Source organism: Caretta caretta, chromosome 27 (genome assembly GCF_965140235.1).
Source record: "Caretta caretta isolate rCarCar2 chromosome 27, rCarCar1.hap1, whole genome shotgun sequence".
Lineage (NCBI taxonomy): Eukaryota > Metazoa > Chordata > Testudines > Cheloniidae > Caretta > Caretta caretta.
This window is the reverse complement of record NC_134232.1, coordinates 9,111,256-9,126,993: the sequence shown is the minus strand read 5'-3', so window position 1 is coordinate 9,126,993 and position 15,738 is coordinate 9,111,256. Positions and strand designations below refer to the sequence as shown.

At 59.6% G+C, this 15,738-nt stretch overlaps 1 protein-coding gene across 1 annotated transcript in view; it reads right to left on the bottom strand.

The window, feature by feature from the left end:
• The window catches only part of PPP1R9B (protein phosphatase 1 regulatory subunit 9B), a 50,374-nt gene continuing 34,636 nt past the window's right edge, over nt 1–15,738 (bottom strand). The window contains exons 4-10 of the mRNA XM_048830141.2: nt 14,038–14,142; nt 11,534–11,669; nt 9,118–9,270; nt 6,653–6,706; nt 5,516–5,745; nt 4,919–5,015; nt 1–3,345 (exon numbers count right to left, since the gene is read on the bottom strand). Of these exons, the coding sequence (XP_048686098.1) occupies nt 3,292–3,345; nt 4,919–5,015; nt 5,516–5,745; nt 6,653–6,706; nt 9,118–9,270; nt 11,534–11,669; nt 14,038–14,142 (829 nt within the window). The 3' untranslated portion in view covers nt 1–3,291. The remainder of the gene's footprint in view (nt 3,346–4,918; nt 5,016–5,515; nt 5,746–6,652; nt 6,707–9,117; nt 9,271–11,533; nt 11,670–14,037; nt 14,143–15,738) is intronic.

The following is a 15,738-nucleotide window of genomic DNA, read 5'->3' as shown; positions in this document are numbered from 1 at the left end:
GACAATGAGGGCCTGTATTTGATACGATCCGACGAGAGGACATTGCAATACAAAACCAGAAACAATCCATCCATCCATATATATATATATTATATACATACACATTGATACGTGTGTAAGGAGATTAAATAAAAATTTAAGACAATTTCCCAGCGGTCTGCCACCCCCACCCGCTTTCCCTCTGTTCTGGGCCCACGCCGCCTTCCCGGTTTTTAATGCGTCCATTTCACAGACATCCAGTTGCTTTGCACAAACTCCCGAGAGGGGTTGGCGGGTGGGTCTTATTCTGCATTGGCCTGCCCATCCACAGCGTGCCCTGGTCCTTCCAGCTCCAGCCCGGCCCAGTCCAGCCGGCAGAGATCTGGCTCCCAACGCCCCCCCATCCAGTCACTGTCGGAGACCCGGCCTTTAAGGGCGCTGGCCAGCAAGAGTGCCGGTTTCTACCCAGAAGGGCAACCAGGGTGGGGCTTTGATTGGACCCTGTTGATCCTTCTTAGACAGTGTGGGGGTGAGGAGTCGATAAACCTCCCCCCCCAGCTCCTTGCAATCTCCAGTTTACAAAGGAAAACAATTGTCCCGGCCACATATAAATACTGCGTTTTTTTTTTTATTATTTACAATTTTTAAAAGCGATCGGTTGGTTTTGAACACGTATTTATTTTCCTTTGTTCTTCTTGTCGCTTTAAATAAAAACCCATTCGGCCTTAACGCGAGGGGAGGGATGGGCTGCGTCGGCCTGAAGACACGTCTACCGGGAGTGCCCGTGCAATCCTGTCCGGGGGGAGAGGGGGGAGCTGACGACGCAGGACGCCTCTCGCTTATACTGGCTACGCCCCGCCAGGCGTGAGATCGGGGCCAGGGCCCAGCTCGGCAGCATCGTCCCTCCAAATGGGGCACGCGGGGGGCCGCTCACCGGCTCAGAGCGGGGCCCGAAGGGTTCACTTTCCACATGGCTTTGGGGAAGTTCCTACCTCTTCTCTCCTCTCCCTGGAAATAAACGGGAGCTGGGGGCTTCCACCCCGACTCCCCCATCCCCAAAAGCGCCCGTTTGGCCAGAGGCGGGAAAGGAGGCACCGCAGGAGCGGGCATGGAAAGAAAGACAAATGAACAGGAAGGGAGGAGGCTTGAGCCTGAGGCCTTGGCGACTTGAGGCAATTGCACAGAGGTAACTAAACTAGGTCAGACAGCGGGGTGGTTACAGGGGTGCCAGGTCCCTGCGCAGGGGTGTGAGCGCACCAGGGCCCCCATCCCACGCACGGGTGTGAGCTCACCAGGGCCCCCAACCCACGCACGGGTGTGAGCTCACCAGGGCCCCCATCCCACGCACAGGTGTGAGCTCACCAGGGCCCCCATCCCACGCATGGGTGTGAGCTCACCAGGACCCACATCCCACGCATGGGTGTGAGCTCACCAGGGCCCCCATCCCACGCACGGGTGTGAGCTCACCAGGACCCACATCCCATGCACGGGTGTGAGCTCACCAGGGCCCCCATCCCACGCACAGGTGTGAGCTCACCAGGGCCCCCAACCCACGCACGGGTGTGAGCGCGCCAGTGAGCCCATCCCACACACGAGTGTGAGCTCACCAGGGCCCCCATCCCACGCACGGGTGTGAGCGCGCCAGGGCCCCCAACCCACGCACGGGTGTGAGCTCACCAGGGCCCCCAACCCACGCACGGGTGTGAGCGCACCAGGGCCCCCAACCCACGCACGGGTGTGAGCGCTCCAGGGCCCCCAACCCACGCACGGGTGTGAGCGCGCCAGTGAGCCCATCCCACGCACGGGTGTGAGCTCACCAGGGCCCCCATCCCACGCACGGGTGTGAGCGCACCAGGGCCCCCATCCCATGCACGTGTGAACACACTAGTGCCCCATCCCATGCACGGGTGTAAGGGCACCAGTGCCAGGCCCCTGTGCGTGCCATGCGCTTGCCAATTCCCATGTGCACTGCTTGACGCCAGTCCGAGTCTGACCCCATTTAGTCACCTCGGGGCAGACCTCTGCTGTGGCCAAGACCTACGTCCGCCCTCCCCTCTAGAGCAAAGGGGCCCCCTCCCGCCGGCTCATCATGCAGCTAGAAGCCAGCCCCAGCCCGCAGGCCCTGGTGCCTCTGCGGAGCGAAGCGCTGAGGAGTCTCGGCCAGGGCCACTTCCCGTCGTGGTTTTCCTCCCATCGAGCGCCGGCATTGTGCCCGGGAAGGAGCAAGTCCCACCCCGCAGCCCGTGCGTCCCTGTATCCATCCAGCCGCGGGGGAAGAGGCAGATGCCCACAGTCTTTCCCCGGCAGGCTGCTCGCCGGGGTGGGGGGGGGCGGGAGGTGTCTCTGTTCCAGGATCTCCCCCTCCCCGGCTCGCCCCACGCTGTCTGGGGAGGTGTTTGCTCAGTCGAACGCTCGCTGTCATTCCCTGAAATCCTCCGGGACGGACTCGCAGAGGAGAGGCCAAGGCGCTGGTCCCTGACGTTATCCGGAGTGGGCGGGGAAGGGTCACCCACAGGCACAACCCGTCCCTGCCAGCGCTGCCCAGGGCCTCCTGTGCAGTGCCAGCGGCATGTCTGCCTTCCTGGGTCCCAGATCCTGCCTGGCACTGGGCCGAGATCTCAAACACAGACACGCTTCCCACCAGCGCACGAAACACAGCGCGCGACGGATTGCCCCAAGGATGGGCCAGTGAAGAGATCCGGCCTCCACAAGAGAGTCCTTTCACCAAGGTGTGAGCTTCGGGCCAGCTTGCCCGGCCCCCTCCAACGCCCCACTCTGCACAGGGGGGTGCTGCCCGCACAGCCCTTCCCCGGAGGCCTCGGGAGGACACGGCGCGGGTGCCGATCTCGAGCCGGGAGGTTGGCTGGAAAGGCTCCTTGGGGTGGGGGGGTGGATGTTGGGGGGGGATACAAGGCAGAACAAACCCCTCCCCCAAAATACGTCCATCAAGTTAACACGAGACTCACATGAGGAACAGAAATTAATGAGGGGTCCCCTGTCCCAGAGACATTCCCCACACTGCCCCCTCCAGGCCAGCCGGGACCCAGCCAGCCAATCCCAGAGCCCCCCTACCCCGCACTGGCCCCAGCCCTCCTCCCCCCCTCTCTCTCTCCCCCCAAAGGAAGGCAGGGGGAAGGAGGGATCATTATTATTCCTTTCATAGCGGTTTTGCTTTTGTGCCTTCCTCTCCCGTCTATGAAGGCCAAAAGGGGTGGGAGGGTGGGGGAGGGGCAGGGGCAAAACGGGGGCGGGGGGGGGGTTAAGGGGAAAGTGTCCCTCCTCCCCAACGATTGCTTCGTGTTTGTGTTTGTTTTAAGTTGGGTTTGAATTTTTCAAGGTCTGCAGCTTCCCCTCCAGTTCGGAGATCTGAAAAACAGACAAAGGGATAAACATCTCAGGCAGAGAAACAGCGGGGCTGTCCTGGGGCCAGGGATTTCGGGGGCCGGGGGGAGAGGGAGGGGGGATCGCTGAGAGGGGTTGTGCGGGGAATGCTGAGAGGTGACGGGGGGGAAGGGGACAGCGGATGGGGGGGATAGATGGAGGATTGCTGCGGGGGTGGATGCAGGGGGTCACTGCTGAAGGGATGGGTGGGGAGGAGGAGTGGGGTGGGTGTTATTGGGAAGCCATCATCTGCCCTACGCCAGGCAATGTCTTCCACTGTGGGGGTTGGGAAGGGCGGGGGGGAGCAGCGAGGAAGGGGTGAGAGTAGGAGCAAGCGTGAAGCCCGATTTCCGTGCCCACCCGGCTCTGCCTCCTGGGGATACAGGGCACGGCCAGCATGACGCAGGGGCACCTGCCTCCCACCTCGGCCCCCTCCAGCAGCTACCACCGCCTCAGCCAGGGACACGGGTGCCCGTCTGGGGGAGCAGCGGCTTTGCCACGGGCATGAGCACGGCAGGGCCAGGGCAGCCAAACGACCCCGCTCGTCACTATGTCTCTTGCTGAGCTACAACGGTGGCCCTTGCCTGCCTGCACCCACGCTGCCCAATGGGGGGCACTGGGCCTGCACCCCAGCAGAGGGCTGCAGTCACTCCCTGGGGGGGAGAGAGAGACGTCAGAGTACCAAGCCGGGGCCTCTCAGCGCAATCATCGCGAGCACAGGGAGCCTTCGGAGCGGGGGGGCAAGCCTCTGATGCCCGCCCCACGGGCCCATGCTGCCTGGCCATGGAGAGGGAGACCCCCTCCCGTCCTCTGCAGCAGGGAACCCCTCCACACACACACACACACACACACACACACGCACACACACAGATGTTCGGCTGCAAAACAGTGCCCTGGAGTCTTGACCTGGGCGCAAATGCAGGATCCAGCGTGACCCAGCACGGGATCTGGTGTGATCCAGCACCCGGCGCAGGATCCGGCGTGACCCACTGTGGGATCCGGTGTGACCCAGCACCCAGCAAGGGATCTGGTGTGACCCACGGTGGGATCTGGTGGGACCCAGCACCCGGTGCGGGATCCGGCATGACCCACTGCGGGATCCGGTGTGATCCAGCACCCGGCGTGGGATCCGGTGTGACCCACTGCGGGATCTGGTGTGATCCAGCACCCGGCGTGGGATCCGGCGTGACCCACTGCGGGATCCGGTGTGATCCAGCACCCGGCATGGGATCCGGTGTGACCCACGGTGGGATCTGGTGTGACCTGCACTGACGCAGGATCCGGCATGCCCTGACATCCAACGCAGGATCCGGCGTGACCCAGTGCCCATCGCACCGGGCCACCAGACAAAGGGAATCAAGCCCACGCTGTCGTGGAGAAGGCGGAGCGAGGCAAATGGAGCCCCCTCCTCGCCCCACCCCCTGCTCCTGCCAAAGCCAGCTCTGGTCCACTGGAAGTCCCCGTCCGGAGCCGTCCAGTCACAGCCAGGGCCCTCTCCTCTGCAATCTCCTGATGCGCTGCCTCAGGGGAACCCCGGATCCTGGTCCTTGGTGCCCACCTTCTCCTGGAGCTTGTCGATTTCCTCCTTGTGGGCCAGCTCCGACTCCTCCAGGACGCGCCTCTGGGTCGTCTCCTTCTTGAGGAACTCGATCTCCCTGTGGGGAATGGGGGGAGCAGTCAGGCTACAGCCCGGCCGCTGGGAGAGCTGCTCCAGCACCTAACCCAAGGGACTCTCTGAACTGGGCAGGATACAGATCCCCATCCCTGGGAGAGCCATAGAGGATGGGAATTTGGAATCACTAATCCTGGGAGATCCATAAGAGATGGGAATCTGGGATCAATAATCCTGGGAGATCCATATGGGGTAAAAATCTGGGATCACTCATCCTGGGATATCCATATGGGATGGGGATCTGGGATCACTAGTCCTGGGAGATCCATAAGAGATGGGAATTTAGGATCACTAGTCCTGGGAGATCCATAAGGGATGGGGATCTGGGATCACTGGTCCTGGGAAATCCATAGGGGATGGGAATCTGGGATTACTAGCCCTGGGAGATTCATGAGGAATGGCAATTTGGGATTACTAGTCCTGTGAGATCCAAAGTGGATGGAGATCTGGGAGATCCACAGGGAACAGAGAACATGGCCTTACTTCTGCTGATACTCCTTGATGAGCCGCTTGGCCTTGCTGTATTTCCGCTCCAGGGTCTGGTACTGGGCTTGAGTCTCTTTCAGGTGCTCATCCACTGCCTGGCACAGGTTCTGGGCCTCCATCCAATAACCCTCCAGCTTCTCCATCCTCTCCTTGTTTTCCTCCACGCTCTGCTCCAGCTGGGCCTTCTCGGCTCGCCAGCGAGCCTTCTCCTGCTCAATGGACTGCAGCTGGGAGCAGAGACCACAGGGCACAGGGTGAGGGGAAGACGGGTAAGGGAGACTGTGCTGGGGGATGACAGGTAAGGGGAGGGGAGATGAGGGGCATTTGGGGAGAGAGGGGCAGAAGATGGGGCAGCGCATATGCACCCCAGCAGCAGGGAGTGTTGGGAGAAGTATGGGTGTGTGTTTGTGTCTCTTTGGTGCTGTGGACCTTTGTCTTTGGTGGAGTGCGTGGTTGTGTGTCTGTGTGTGTGTCTCTTGGTGCGCGCTTGTCTCTGTGTGTGTCTGGTTGTGTGCTGTTGTATCTCTGCACACGGTTGTTTGTGTGTGTGCTTGTCTCTCTCTGTGTGTCTGCTTGTGTGCTGTTGTATCTCTGCACACGGTTGTTTGTGTGTGTGCTTGTGTCTCTGTGTGTGTCTGCTTGTGTGCTGTTGTATCTCTGCACACGGTTGTTTGTGTGTGTGCTTGTCTCTCTCTGTGTGTCTGCTTGTGTGCTGTTGTATCTGTGCGCATGGCTGTGCATCTGTGTGTGTGTGCTTGTCTCTGTGTGCGGCTGTGCATCCTCGTGTGTGTCTTTGTGTAGCTGCGTGGGTAGTTGCGCACACGAGTGTGTGACTATGCCTGCTGGGGTCTGTCTGTGTGCGCGTGCGGTCGTGTCTCTCGGCGTCTGTGCATCCTTGGGCAATACAAACAATGGGGAAAACTGAGAGCGAGGGGGAAAGCAGAAGACCCCACGACAGAGCCGGGCTCGCGGAGGCCATGCCGGGTAGGGGAAAGGAGGGAACAGAAGAGTGGGGAGATGCCAGCAGCCCAGTCTGGCCGGGATCCTGCGGGTGAAGCCTCACTGGACCAGGGAGCCCAAAGAGGGGACCCCCGCCCCCCGACACACACACACGGTCCCTTCTTCGGCGCTTACCTTCCTCTTCAGCTGCTGGATCTCGGCCTCGGTGACGGCGTGTTTGATCTGGAGCTGACAGAGAGTAACAGAGCGGTTACTCCCCACGTGCAGGGAGGTCCCAGCCCCAGCCGCTGCCCTGGCGCCCTCAGCCCCGGCCACATGCAAGCAGTAAATTTCCCTGAAGCTTTCCATTCGAGCCAAGGTATGAACCCCGGAGTCCTGGCAACACCCTCACCAGGATACATGATGTGGTGCTGCAGTGAATCCCCCACACACACACCCCGGTTCTCCTCCAGCCTAAACTGGCTTTGCAGTAACGTGACTCTCCTGACCGCAGCGGAGTGGCACCGGTGGGAGAGGAGAATCAGGCTGGCAAGACCAGACTGCCAAGGGCTCAGTGTCCACAAAAAGGGTCGGCACCCTCCGTGCAGAGCTCTCCTGGAGATCTGGGCTGTGGTGCCCGGTCAGCGCGCTGGGATCCTACGGGCTGGCAGACACTTGAGCTGTCCGGATAGTGCCAGGAGCTGCCCAGCCACCCCTCAAAGCCCTTGGGCCCTTCCCACTAGCCCGCGAGCCAAGGGAGGTTGTCGCCGTCGGGATGCGCCCAGCCCTTCTGCACTGGAGCTGAAAAAGGATCACCACCCGCCGGGGCAGAACTAGGGCCGGTGCTTAGACCCCGCAGGCGGGGTGCGGCTGGGATGCCTTCGCCAGGGCTTACAGACAGCGCTTCTAGCCACTAGAGGGCAACGTAACCACACGCATACAAATGATCACACGCATGCACCACCCCCCACTCAAACACAGACATGCATGCACCCCCGTGCACTTGTGCAACACACACATGCACATCCACCCATTGACACATGCACACACCCCCATGCACGTGTGCAACACACACATGAACACCCACCCACCCCCAGATGTTCTGGTTTAACTTGGATTTAAACTTGGAGAGTGGTCAGTTTAGATGAGCTATTACCAGCAGGAGAGTGAGTTTGTGTGTGTATGGGGGTGGGGGGGATGTGAGAAAACCTGGATCTATGCAGGAAATAGCCCGACTTGATTATGTAAAGAGTTGTCACTTTGGATGGGCTAGCACCAGCAGGAGAGTGAATTTGTGTGGGGGGGTGGAGGGTGAGAAAACCTGGATTTGTGCTGGAAATGGCCCACCTGTTGATCACTTTAGATAAGCTATTACCAGCAGGACAGTGGGGTGGGAGGAGGTATTGTTTCATATTCTCTGTGTGTATATAAAGTCTGCTGCAGTTTCCACGGTATGCATCTGATGAAGTGAGCTGTAGCTCACGAAAGCTCATGCTCAAATAAATTGGTTAGTCTCTAAGGTGCCACAAGTCCTCCTTTTCTTTTTGCGAATACAGACTAACACGGCTGTTCCTCTGAAACCCACCCATTGACACATACATGCACGCACACTCATGCACTCGTGCAACACACGCCCATGTACATCCACCCACCCATTGACACATACATGCGTGCACACTCATGCACTTGTGCAACACACACATGCTCACCCACCCACTGACACATGCACACACACCCATGCACTTGTGCAACACACTCATGTACACCCACCCATTGACGCATACATGCATGCACTTGTGCAACACACACCCATGTACACCCACCCACCCATGTACACATACATGCACGCACACTCATGCACTTGTGCAACACACACCCATGTACACCCACCCACCCATTGACACATACATGCATGCACATCCATGCACTTGTGCAACACACACATGCACACCCACCCAATGACACATGCACACACCCCATGCACTTGTGCAACACACACATGCACACCCACCCATTGACACATACATGCTTGCACTTGTGCAACACACACCCATGTACACCCACATGCATGCACACTCATGCACTCGTGCAACACACACCCATGTACACCCACCCACCCATTGACACATACATGCATGCACACCATGCACTTGTGCAACACATACGTACGAACACACTACCATTGACACATGCACACACCCATGCACTTGTGCAACACACACATGCATGCCCACCCATTGACGCATACATGCATGCACACCCATGCCCTTGTACACGCGCACATGCACGCCCACCCATTGACACATACATGCACACACACCCATGCCCTTGTGCACACACACATGCATGAACATATACCCATTATCCCATGACACACATGCAAGTATGCACAGAAATCCTTGCTCTTGTGAATACACGCACAGGCACAAACTCACATACACTCTGACCCCAGGCACACACAGGGACACATGCATGCACCGATGCCCATCCATGCACTCATACACACACACATATGTACCCGCATACACACATGCACACATTCACACAAGAATAAGCACACACTGATACACACACACTCACACTGGTGCCGTACACCCCTTCTGCCTCCCCCCACTCCGATTTCGGGTGTCTTTTGGGAACTCCCCTTCCCCCGTCTTTACCTCCTTAAACTTGTGCACCAGCTTCTCGGGGTCCATCTCGACAGGGGACAGCATGTCCTCGTTCTCAGCCAGTTCGAAGACCTCGATGGCCATCTCGCTGCTGGGGAACATGGGGCTCATCTCCTCGTCCTCGTCTGTGGCATATTCACCCGTCTGCGGACACAGAACTGGGAGCTATGGCCAGGTCCCTCCCCGTGATCCACCCCCAATCCAGCACGTCCCAGACCAGAGCCATGCATAGCGCCGACAGCTACCCCCTCATCACCACTGCTGCTCCCCAGAGCCCCCTAGGGCAGAGCTCTAAAACCCAGCCCCCCCAACCCTACACTTAACCTGCAGAGGCAAAGGATGGCCTGGTGGTTTCTGCACTTGGCTGGCACTCAGGGGACCTGGGGTCTGGTCCCAGCTCTGCTGCTAACATCCTGGATTGCACACCCAGGGCACGCTGCTGCACCATCTGTAACATGGGGGGTAAGAGATCTGTCCAGCCTCTTCAGAATATGATGTCTTGGGGACAGGTACAATCTCCTGCCCTGTGTGTGCGTACAGCGCCGAGCACAAAGGGGACCCAATCTCGGGTGAAGCATCCAGGCGCAACCATAATACAAATCATTATTACCTCTATTCCCACACTGCTGAGTGGCCAGGACCCATTGTACTAGCTCTGGTAATTGCTGGAGAACACAACAAAAATCTCCCAAAGGCATTAGGCGGGGCCCCTCTTCCTCACAACACCCCCCGAGAAGCAGGGAATTCTGAGCCCATTTTATAGGTGGGGGAACTGAGGAAGAGCTGGGACAAGAACTGAGGACATCCTGACGGTTAGCCCCATGCACTAGCCACTAGCTCAGCTGTGCGCCTGCAGCGTTATCGATTCGGGCTGCAAGGCGCCTAAGTGATTTAGGCACACCGCTCCAGTTGAAATGGAATTCAATGGGCATCAAGTGCCTAATTTCACTAGGCTGCTTTGGGAATCCCCACGGGTGTGCAAAGCGGGGGGCAGGGGCTGGCAGGAGAGAGTGGGGAGTGGTGTCTGTTGGGATCGGTCACGGGGTGTGGGGAAGGAGAAGGGAGTAGCTGCACCCCGACATGTCATTATTACCGGGACTCAGGAGGCCTGGGTTTGCCTGGCTCTGTCACTGGCCCACTGGGTGACCGGGGGCAAGTCACCGCCCCGTGCCGTGCCTCGGTTTCCCCATGCATCACATGGCGATAACAATGCTGCGCTCCACCATAAAGTGCTCTGAGAACCACTGATGCCGGTGCTCGCTAAGAGCTAGTTATAATTAGACGTCGTGACAGTCGAATGGAGCGATTCCTTCGTTTTCCACTCCTCTCCCACACAACACAAACCCACCAGGAACCCTGCCAGGAGAGCCCATTAATCCTGGATGCCGCCACATTGCACAGCCCGGCAGAGACAGCCACAAGAGAGAGGGGCTTGCACCCCGCATTGCACTTTCCCTCCGTGGCAGAGCTCGGCAGTGTGTGGGAAGCTACCTCCCGGCCGGATGCCTGGCAGCATGCCCAGGGATTAGGACACTGAGAAGAGGGCAGCAGGGGCCTGATACTCCAATGCCCGGCACCTCGTGCGTCACTCACACCAGTGCAAAGTGCTTCCAGGCGGACTCGTCCTTTCACCCCCACTTTTCACTGGAGCAAATGACAACCTGAGCGGCAGGGCAATGCATCAGGCCGACGGCGTCTCATTGGGCTCCTGGTACACAGACTAAGTGAGCCAGTTCTCCTGGCCCCTCCATAGCCCGGGGACAGGCTTTTGCGGAGCAGCATGGTGTCTGGGGGAAGCACAAGTATGAATGTCTGTGGACAGGGCAATACCTCCAGGATACGGCCAGTGGCCGGGGCGGAGCAGTGAATGGGGACATCTGGATTGGCATGGCCCTGGAGCCTGAATCCCCCTCTCATCTCACGAGACGGTGCCCCAACCAAGCTAGGACTTGGGTCCTTTGGAGGATCAGTGTGTTTGGTGGTGCACCTGCAGAGGTGGCAGTGTGGACTAGTGGGTAGAGCAGTGGGACTGGGACTCAGGAGACCCGGGTTCTAGCTAGTGTGGGTGAACTTGGGGGGAGTCCCGCCACCCTTCGTCTGTCTTGCCTGTTCAGACCAGAAGCTCCCTGGGGCAGGGGCTGGCTCTCCCTCTGGGTATGCACAGCGCCTAGCACGTTAAGGCTCTAATTTTGGTTGAGGCCATTAGGTGCCACTGCTGAATAACTAAGTACGGGGCTAATTAGCACTGGGGCCTGGATTCCTCTCTGACCCCAGGGGCGGGGGGGAGTCTCCCTGGGGTCTTTACTGGAGTGGGGGAGGACGGGATTGCAAGGACACCAGCGCATGCTCCGGTCTCCAGCCCTTGCCCAGAGGCGACCGGGAAATGCCGCTCGCGCACTCCTCTTACTTCTTCGTCCTCTTCCGTGTACTGGGTGTATCTCTGCTCCATCATCTCCCGCTGCCACCGCTCCTGCTCCAGCGTCTGCTGGATTAGCTGAGCGACCTCGCTTTGCTCGCCCGGCTTCTCCCGCCCGATCAGGAACCTGCGGCAGGAACGGACACCAGGCCAGCGGGTCAGCCTAGGACAACCCCCGTACCCCGGAGGCACAGCTGCTGCTGATTGATCCCAGCAGGCCCCGTCCTCCTCCCACGCGGGTGGGGCGACGATTCGCACCCGCTCCGCACTGCTCTCCACGCCGGCACGAGGGGCAGATCAGCAGGGAGCCAGGCCTCGAGCTTCGCCCAGCCGCTGCCTTTGCCGACCCCTTTCCCCACCCTGTTGGACGGTTCCCCCGCAGGCAGCCCTGAGTAACTCGCCTCTTGGGGGAGTCTGCTCAGGGCTTTTAGAGGATGGTGGGGGGAAGCCGGGATTCAGGGGGCCAGGACTCCCCCCCCATCGACTCCCAGCCTACGGCAGGGTCTCATTTCCTCCCCACTGCCCATGAAAGCCGGGATGGGAACCAGGCCCCAGGGCAAGACCCGCTGGAATCTCCTTGCCCACCTGACTGCAGTGTCCAGCCCACTTAGGAGGAGGTGCAAATGCTGCCCCACTCCACGACCCCCCCCCAAATAAGACCCCCCCCAAACAATCAGTTTGGCGCTCCCCGGGCCGTCTACAGTGCTGCCCCCTGTGTGAGCAGCGGAGCTGTTTGGGCTCCTCGACCCTGACGGACTCAGCCCCACGCGCGGGCGCGGAGGGACGGGCACGGGCTAGGCGGGGCCCGGTTTGCACTCTGGGCTCGGCTGCTCTGGCTTGACGTCGCTGCTGTGCCACGTTGGTGGGCGGGTTTATTTCAGGCCGATTATTTTAACAATATATATTTGAGAGAAAACATCCGGAGCCGGGTGCCGGGCGCAGAGCTAGGGCGGCCCGCGGCCCCTCGTGCTGATCCCAGCCAGGAAGGGCGGAGCCCGAGATGCTCAGGGCAAGATAAAGGGGTCAGCGGGGCCCTCCTGCAAAGAGCCCCGCAGCGAGGCGGAAACATCGCCAGCCAGTGCTTCCCCTCAGCGGCTCCAGCATCTCTCACTTCCTCTTTTGCTCCCATGGCCTGCCCCCCCCCCTCGCCCCGTTCCTGAGGGGGACACTGGTTTTTCACCTAGCAGGCCCTTTGCTGGTCGTGGGAGGGGATCCGAGTGGCAGGCACGGGGTGCGATGGGAGGGAGAGAGGGGTATGGGGGTGGTCTGGGATGTTACCCATGTTCTGGGATGCACTGGGGATGTTTCCAGGGGATATCCAGTGAGGGGCTATGGGGGGCACAGTGGAGTTTATGGGGCTATGGGAGATAAACAGTGGATTACTATGGGGTGCACTAGAAGTTATAGGAGATACGGGGTGGGATGTGATGGGGTGCACAGTGGATGTTATGGGGCTGTGGGAGATACACAGTGGGGTGCCATGGGAGAGATCTGGAGCTGTTTCGACAGGCAGACCCAGAGCAGGGTGTGTGGCAAACACAGGCACAGAGAGGGGATCCCTGACTGACACGCTCAGATCCTGGGGCACCGAGTCTGGGAGGGCAATGGAATGGGGCGTGAAATCCCACCCCCCCCCCCGCCCCATGCAGCCCAGCAGAGAATCTCAGCCATCGCCTGCCCTGGGCCCCGGCACCCAGGAGCTGGGCCCAAAGCTGGGGCAATCTCATATTCCCACGCCGGCTGGATTCCCCTCTCGCCCGCAGGCACAATGCCGCTGATGACAGCGTGGTTACCAGGGTGCTGGCAGGGCCGGGCCCACCTTCCTGGTGTTGGCACTGCGACCCCTGGGGATGGTACAAGCAGAGGATCCTAGTAGCGGGTGACAATCAAACCCAACCACGTTCCTGCCTCCAGTAAAATGAAACAGGCGGAGAATGGGACCACTCGGTGCTGGCTGGTATGAGCCCTTCCCAGCAGCCCGGTCACCTTCTGCAGAGTCAGAGTTCGCCTGTGTTAGTGTCGTTTACACACTAATGAGGGTGGGGAGAAGGGCAGGGCAGTTCAGATTCACCTTTCAACTTGGCCTAATGGCTCGGAGAGCTGTAAATAGTCCCCATGAATTGCAGTGGGAGGTGTTGACTCTGAAGTGTAATGATGACATTTAAAATGTTAACGGTGGCGTTGCTGATTGTTGACAAAGAAAAATCCAGCTTGTCTGGAACTGTGGGGCCAGGCTTTGGATAGTGGGTGGAGCCTGGCTAGCGCATCACCCCCTTTTATACCCTTCCCAATCAACTGGGGAGCAGACCCAAGAGAGAAGTGGGTGGAGACACCATGTTTACACCCAGGGGGCCAGACTAGGGAAGATCAAAGACTCAGCAGGAAGTGGCATATCTCGCACAGCCTCCTCTGGAGCGCCCACCAGCAGGGCTCTGAGCGGTGTGGTCTGCTCCCCTGGGGCCCCCTGGCAAGCAGGCTGCACGCCGTTCCCCTACCGGACTCTACCCTTGGTGTTCCTCAGCACCGAGGCCGCGAAGCTCTGGGTCACGCCCACCAGGCTGGTACCGTCCACCTCCACGATGAGGTCATTCACCTGGATCCTAAGGGCGGGAGAAGGCGAGTGAGAGAGAGAAAGGGAGGGCAAGGTCTTTGGCAGAGGGTGCGGTGGGCTCGGGGGCACTGTTCCAGATCAGTACAGGCCCACGAGCTGTCTGAGCTGATGGGGCCCTCCCAACCCCCCCAGATCTCTTGCCAAGCTAGGTCAGCCCATTGGCCCATCCAGACCCGTATCCTGGTTTCTGTTACAGGATCAGCCCACTGGCCCATCCAGTCCCCTATCCTGGTTCCTGTTACAGGATCAGCCCATTGGCCCATCCAGTCCCCTATCCTGGTTCCTGTAACAGGATCAGCTCACTGGCCCATCCAGTCCCCTATCCTGGCTCCTGTTACAGGATCAGCCCATTGGCCCATCCAGTCCCCTATCCTGGCTCCTGTTACAGGATCAGCTCACTGGCCCATCCAGTCCCCTATCCTGGTTCCTGTAACAGGATCAGCTCACTGGCCCATCCAGTCCCCTATCCTGGTTCCTGTAACAGGATCAGCTCACTGGCCCATCCAGTCCCCTATCCTGGCTCCTGTTACAGGATCAGCCCATTGGCCCATCCTGTCCCGGATCCTGGTTCCTGTTACAGGATCACTGGCCCATACAGTCCCCTAACCTGGTTCCTGTTACAGGATCAGCTCACTGGCCCATCCAGTCCCCTATCCTGGTTCCTGTTACAGGATCACTGGCCCATCCAGTCCCCTATCCTGGTTCCTGTTACAGGATCAGCCCACTGGCCCATTCAGTCCCGTATCTTGGCACCTGCAATATGGGATCAAATCACTGGCCCGTCTAATTCACCGTCGTGTCTCCTGCCACACTGAAGCGAGCAATTCTTCGTGTAGTCTGGCACCCTGCCTCCCACAGTGCCCAGTTATGGATGTTGCACCAGAAGGCATAAAACCAACCCCCCCGTGCTGCCCTGTAGGGAGATTTCCTTCCTGATCTGTGCCAGGCTGGCGATCGGATGACGCCCTGAAGCATGAGGGCCAATTGCCCTTCCCAGATAGTGTAACTGCAGCTAACTCACCCCAGTGCTGTGCCATCTCCTGGGGTTGGCCCCTCCTCCCCACACTGGAAAGGGTTAATCGGAGATTATTCTGCGTAGCGGAAAGAGGAAGGAACATTCCTCCCCGTGCTCAGGAAGCCGGGGATGGCCAGTGCGGTCGGAGGAGGAAACTCTCAGTTGCTAGGTTAAGTGGCAGCCACGGAGCAAGGCCTCAGGGAGGCTCTGAGATGGTGCCAGGATGGTACTGGGCCCCAAGCCTGCCCGGCAGCAGAGGGGTTGAACCTGCCATCAAGCTGCGCCCCCCCCCCCACCCCAGCTATGCCAGCACCCCAGCTCTCTCCCACCGCCGTGCCTCACTGGGGTACAGCATCCTTGTGCCCCCTCCGCCTCTGCCACCTGCCCACCCCTCCAGGGAGAAGGGCATCTGGGAGCCCCAGAGCCCGTGGCCACAGGGGGAGCTGATGGGCAGGACGGCCGGGCTGGATCGCTCTGGTCTGGGAAGGATGTGTGGGGCGGGAGGAGAGCCTGCTAGGATGGGTGGGAGCGTCCCAGAACAGCCTCCTTAGGGGTAGGGTGACCAGATAG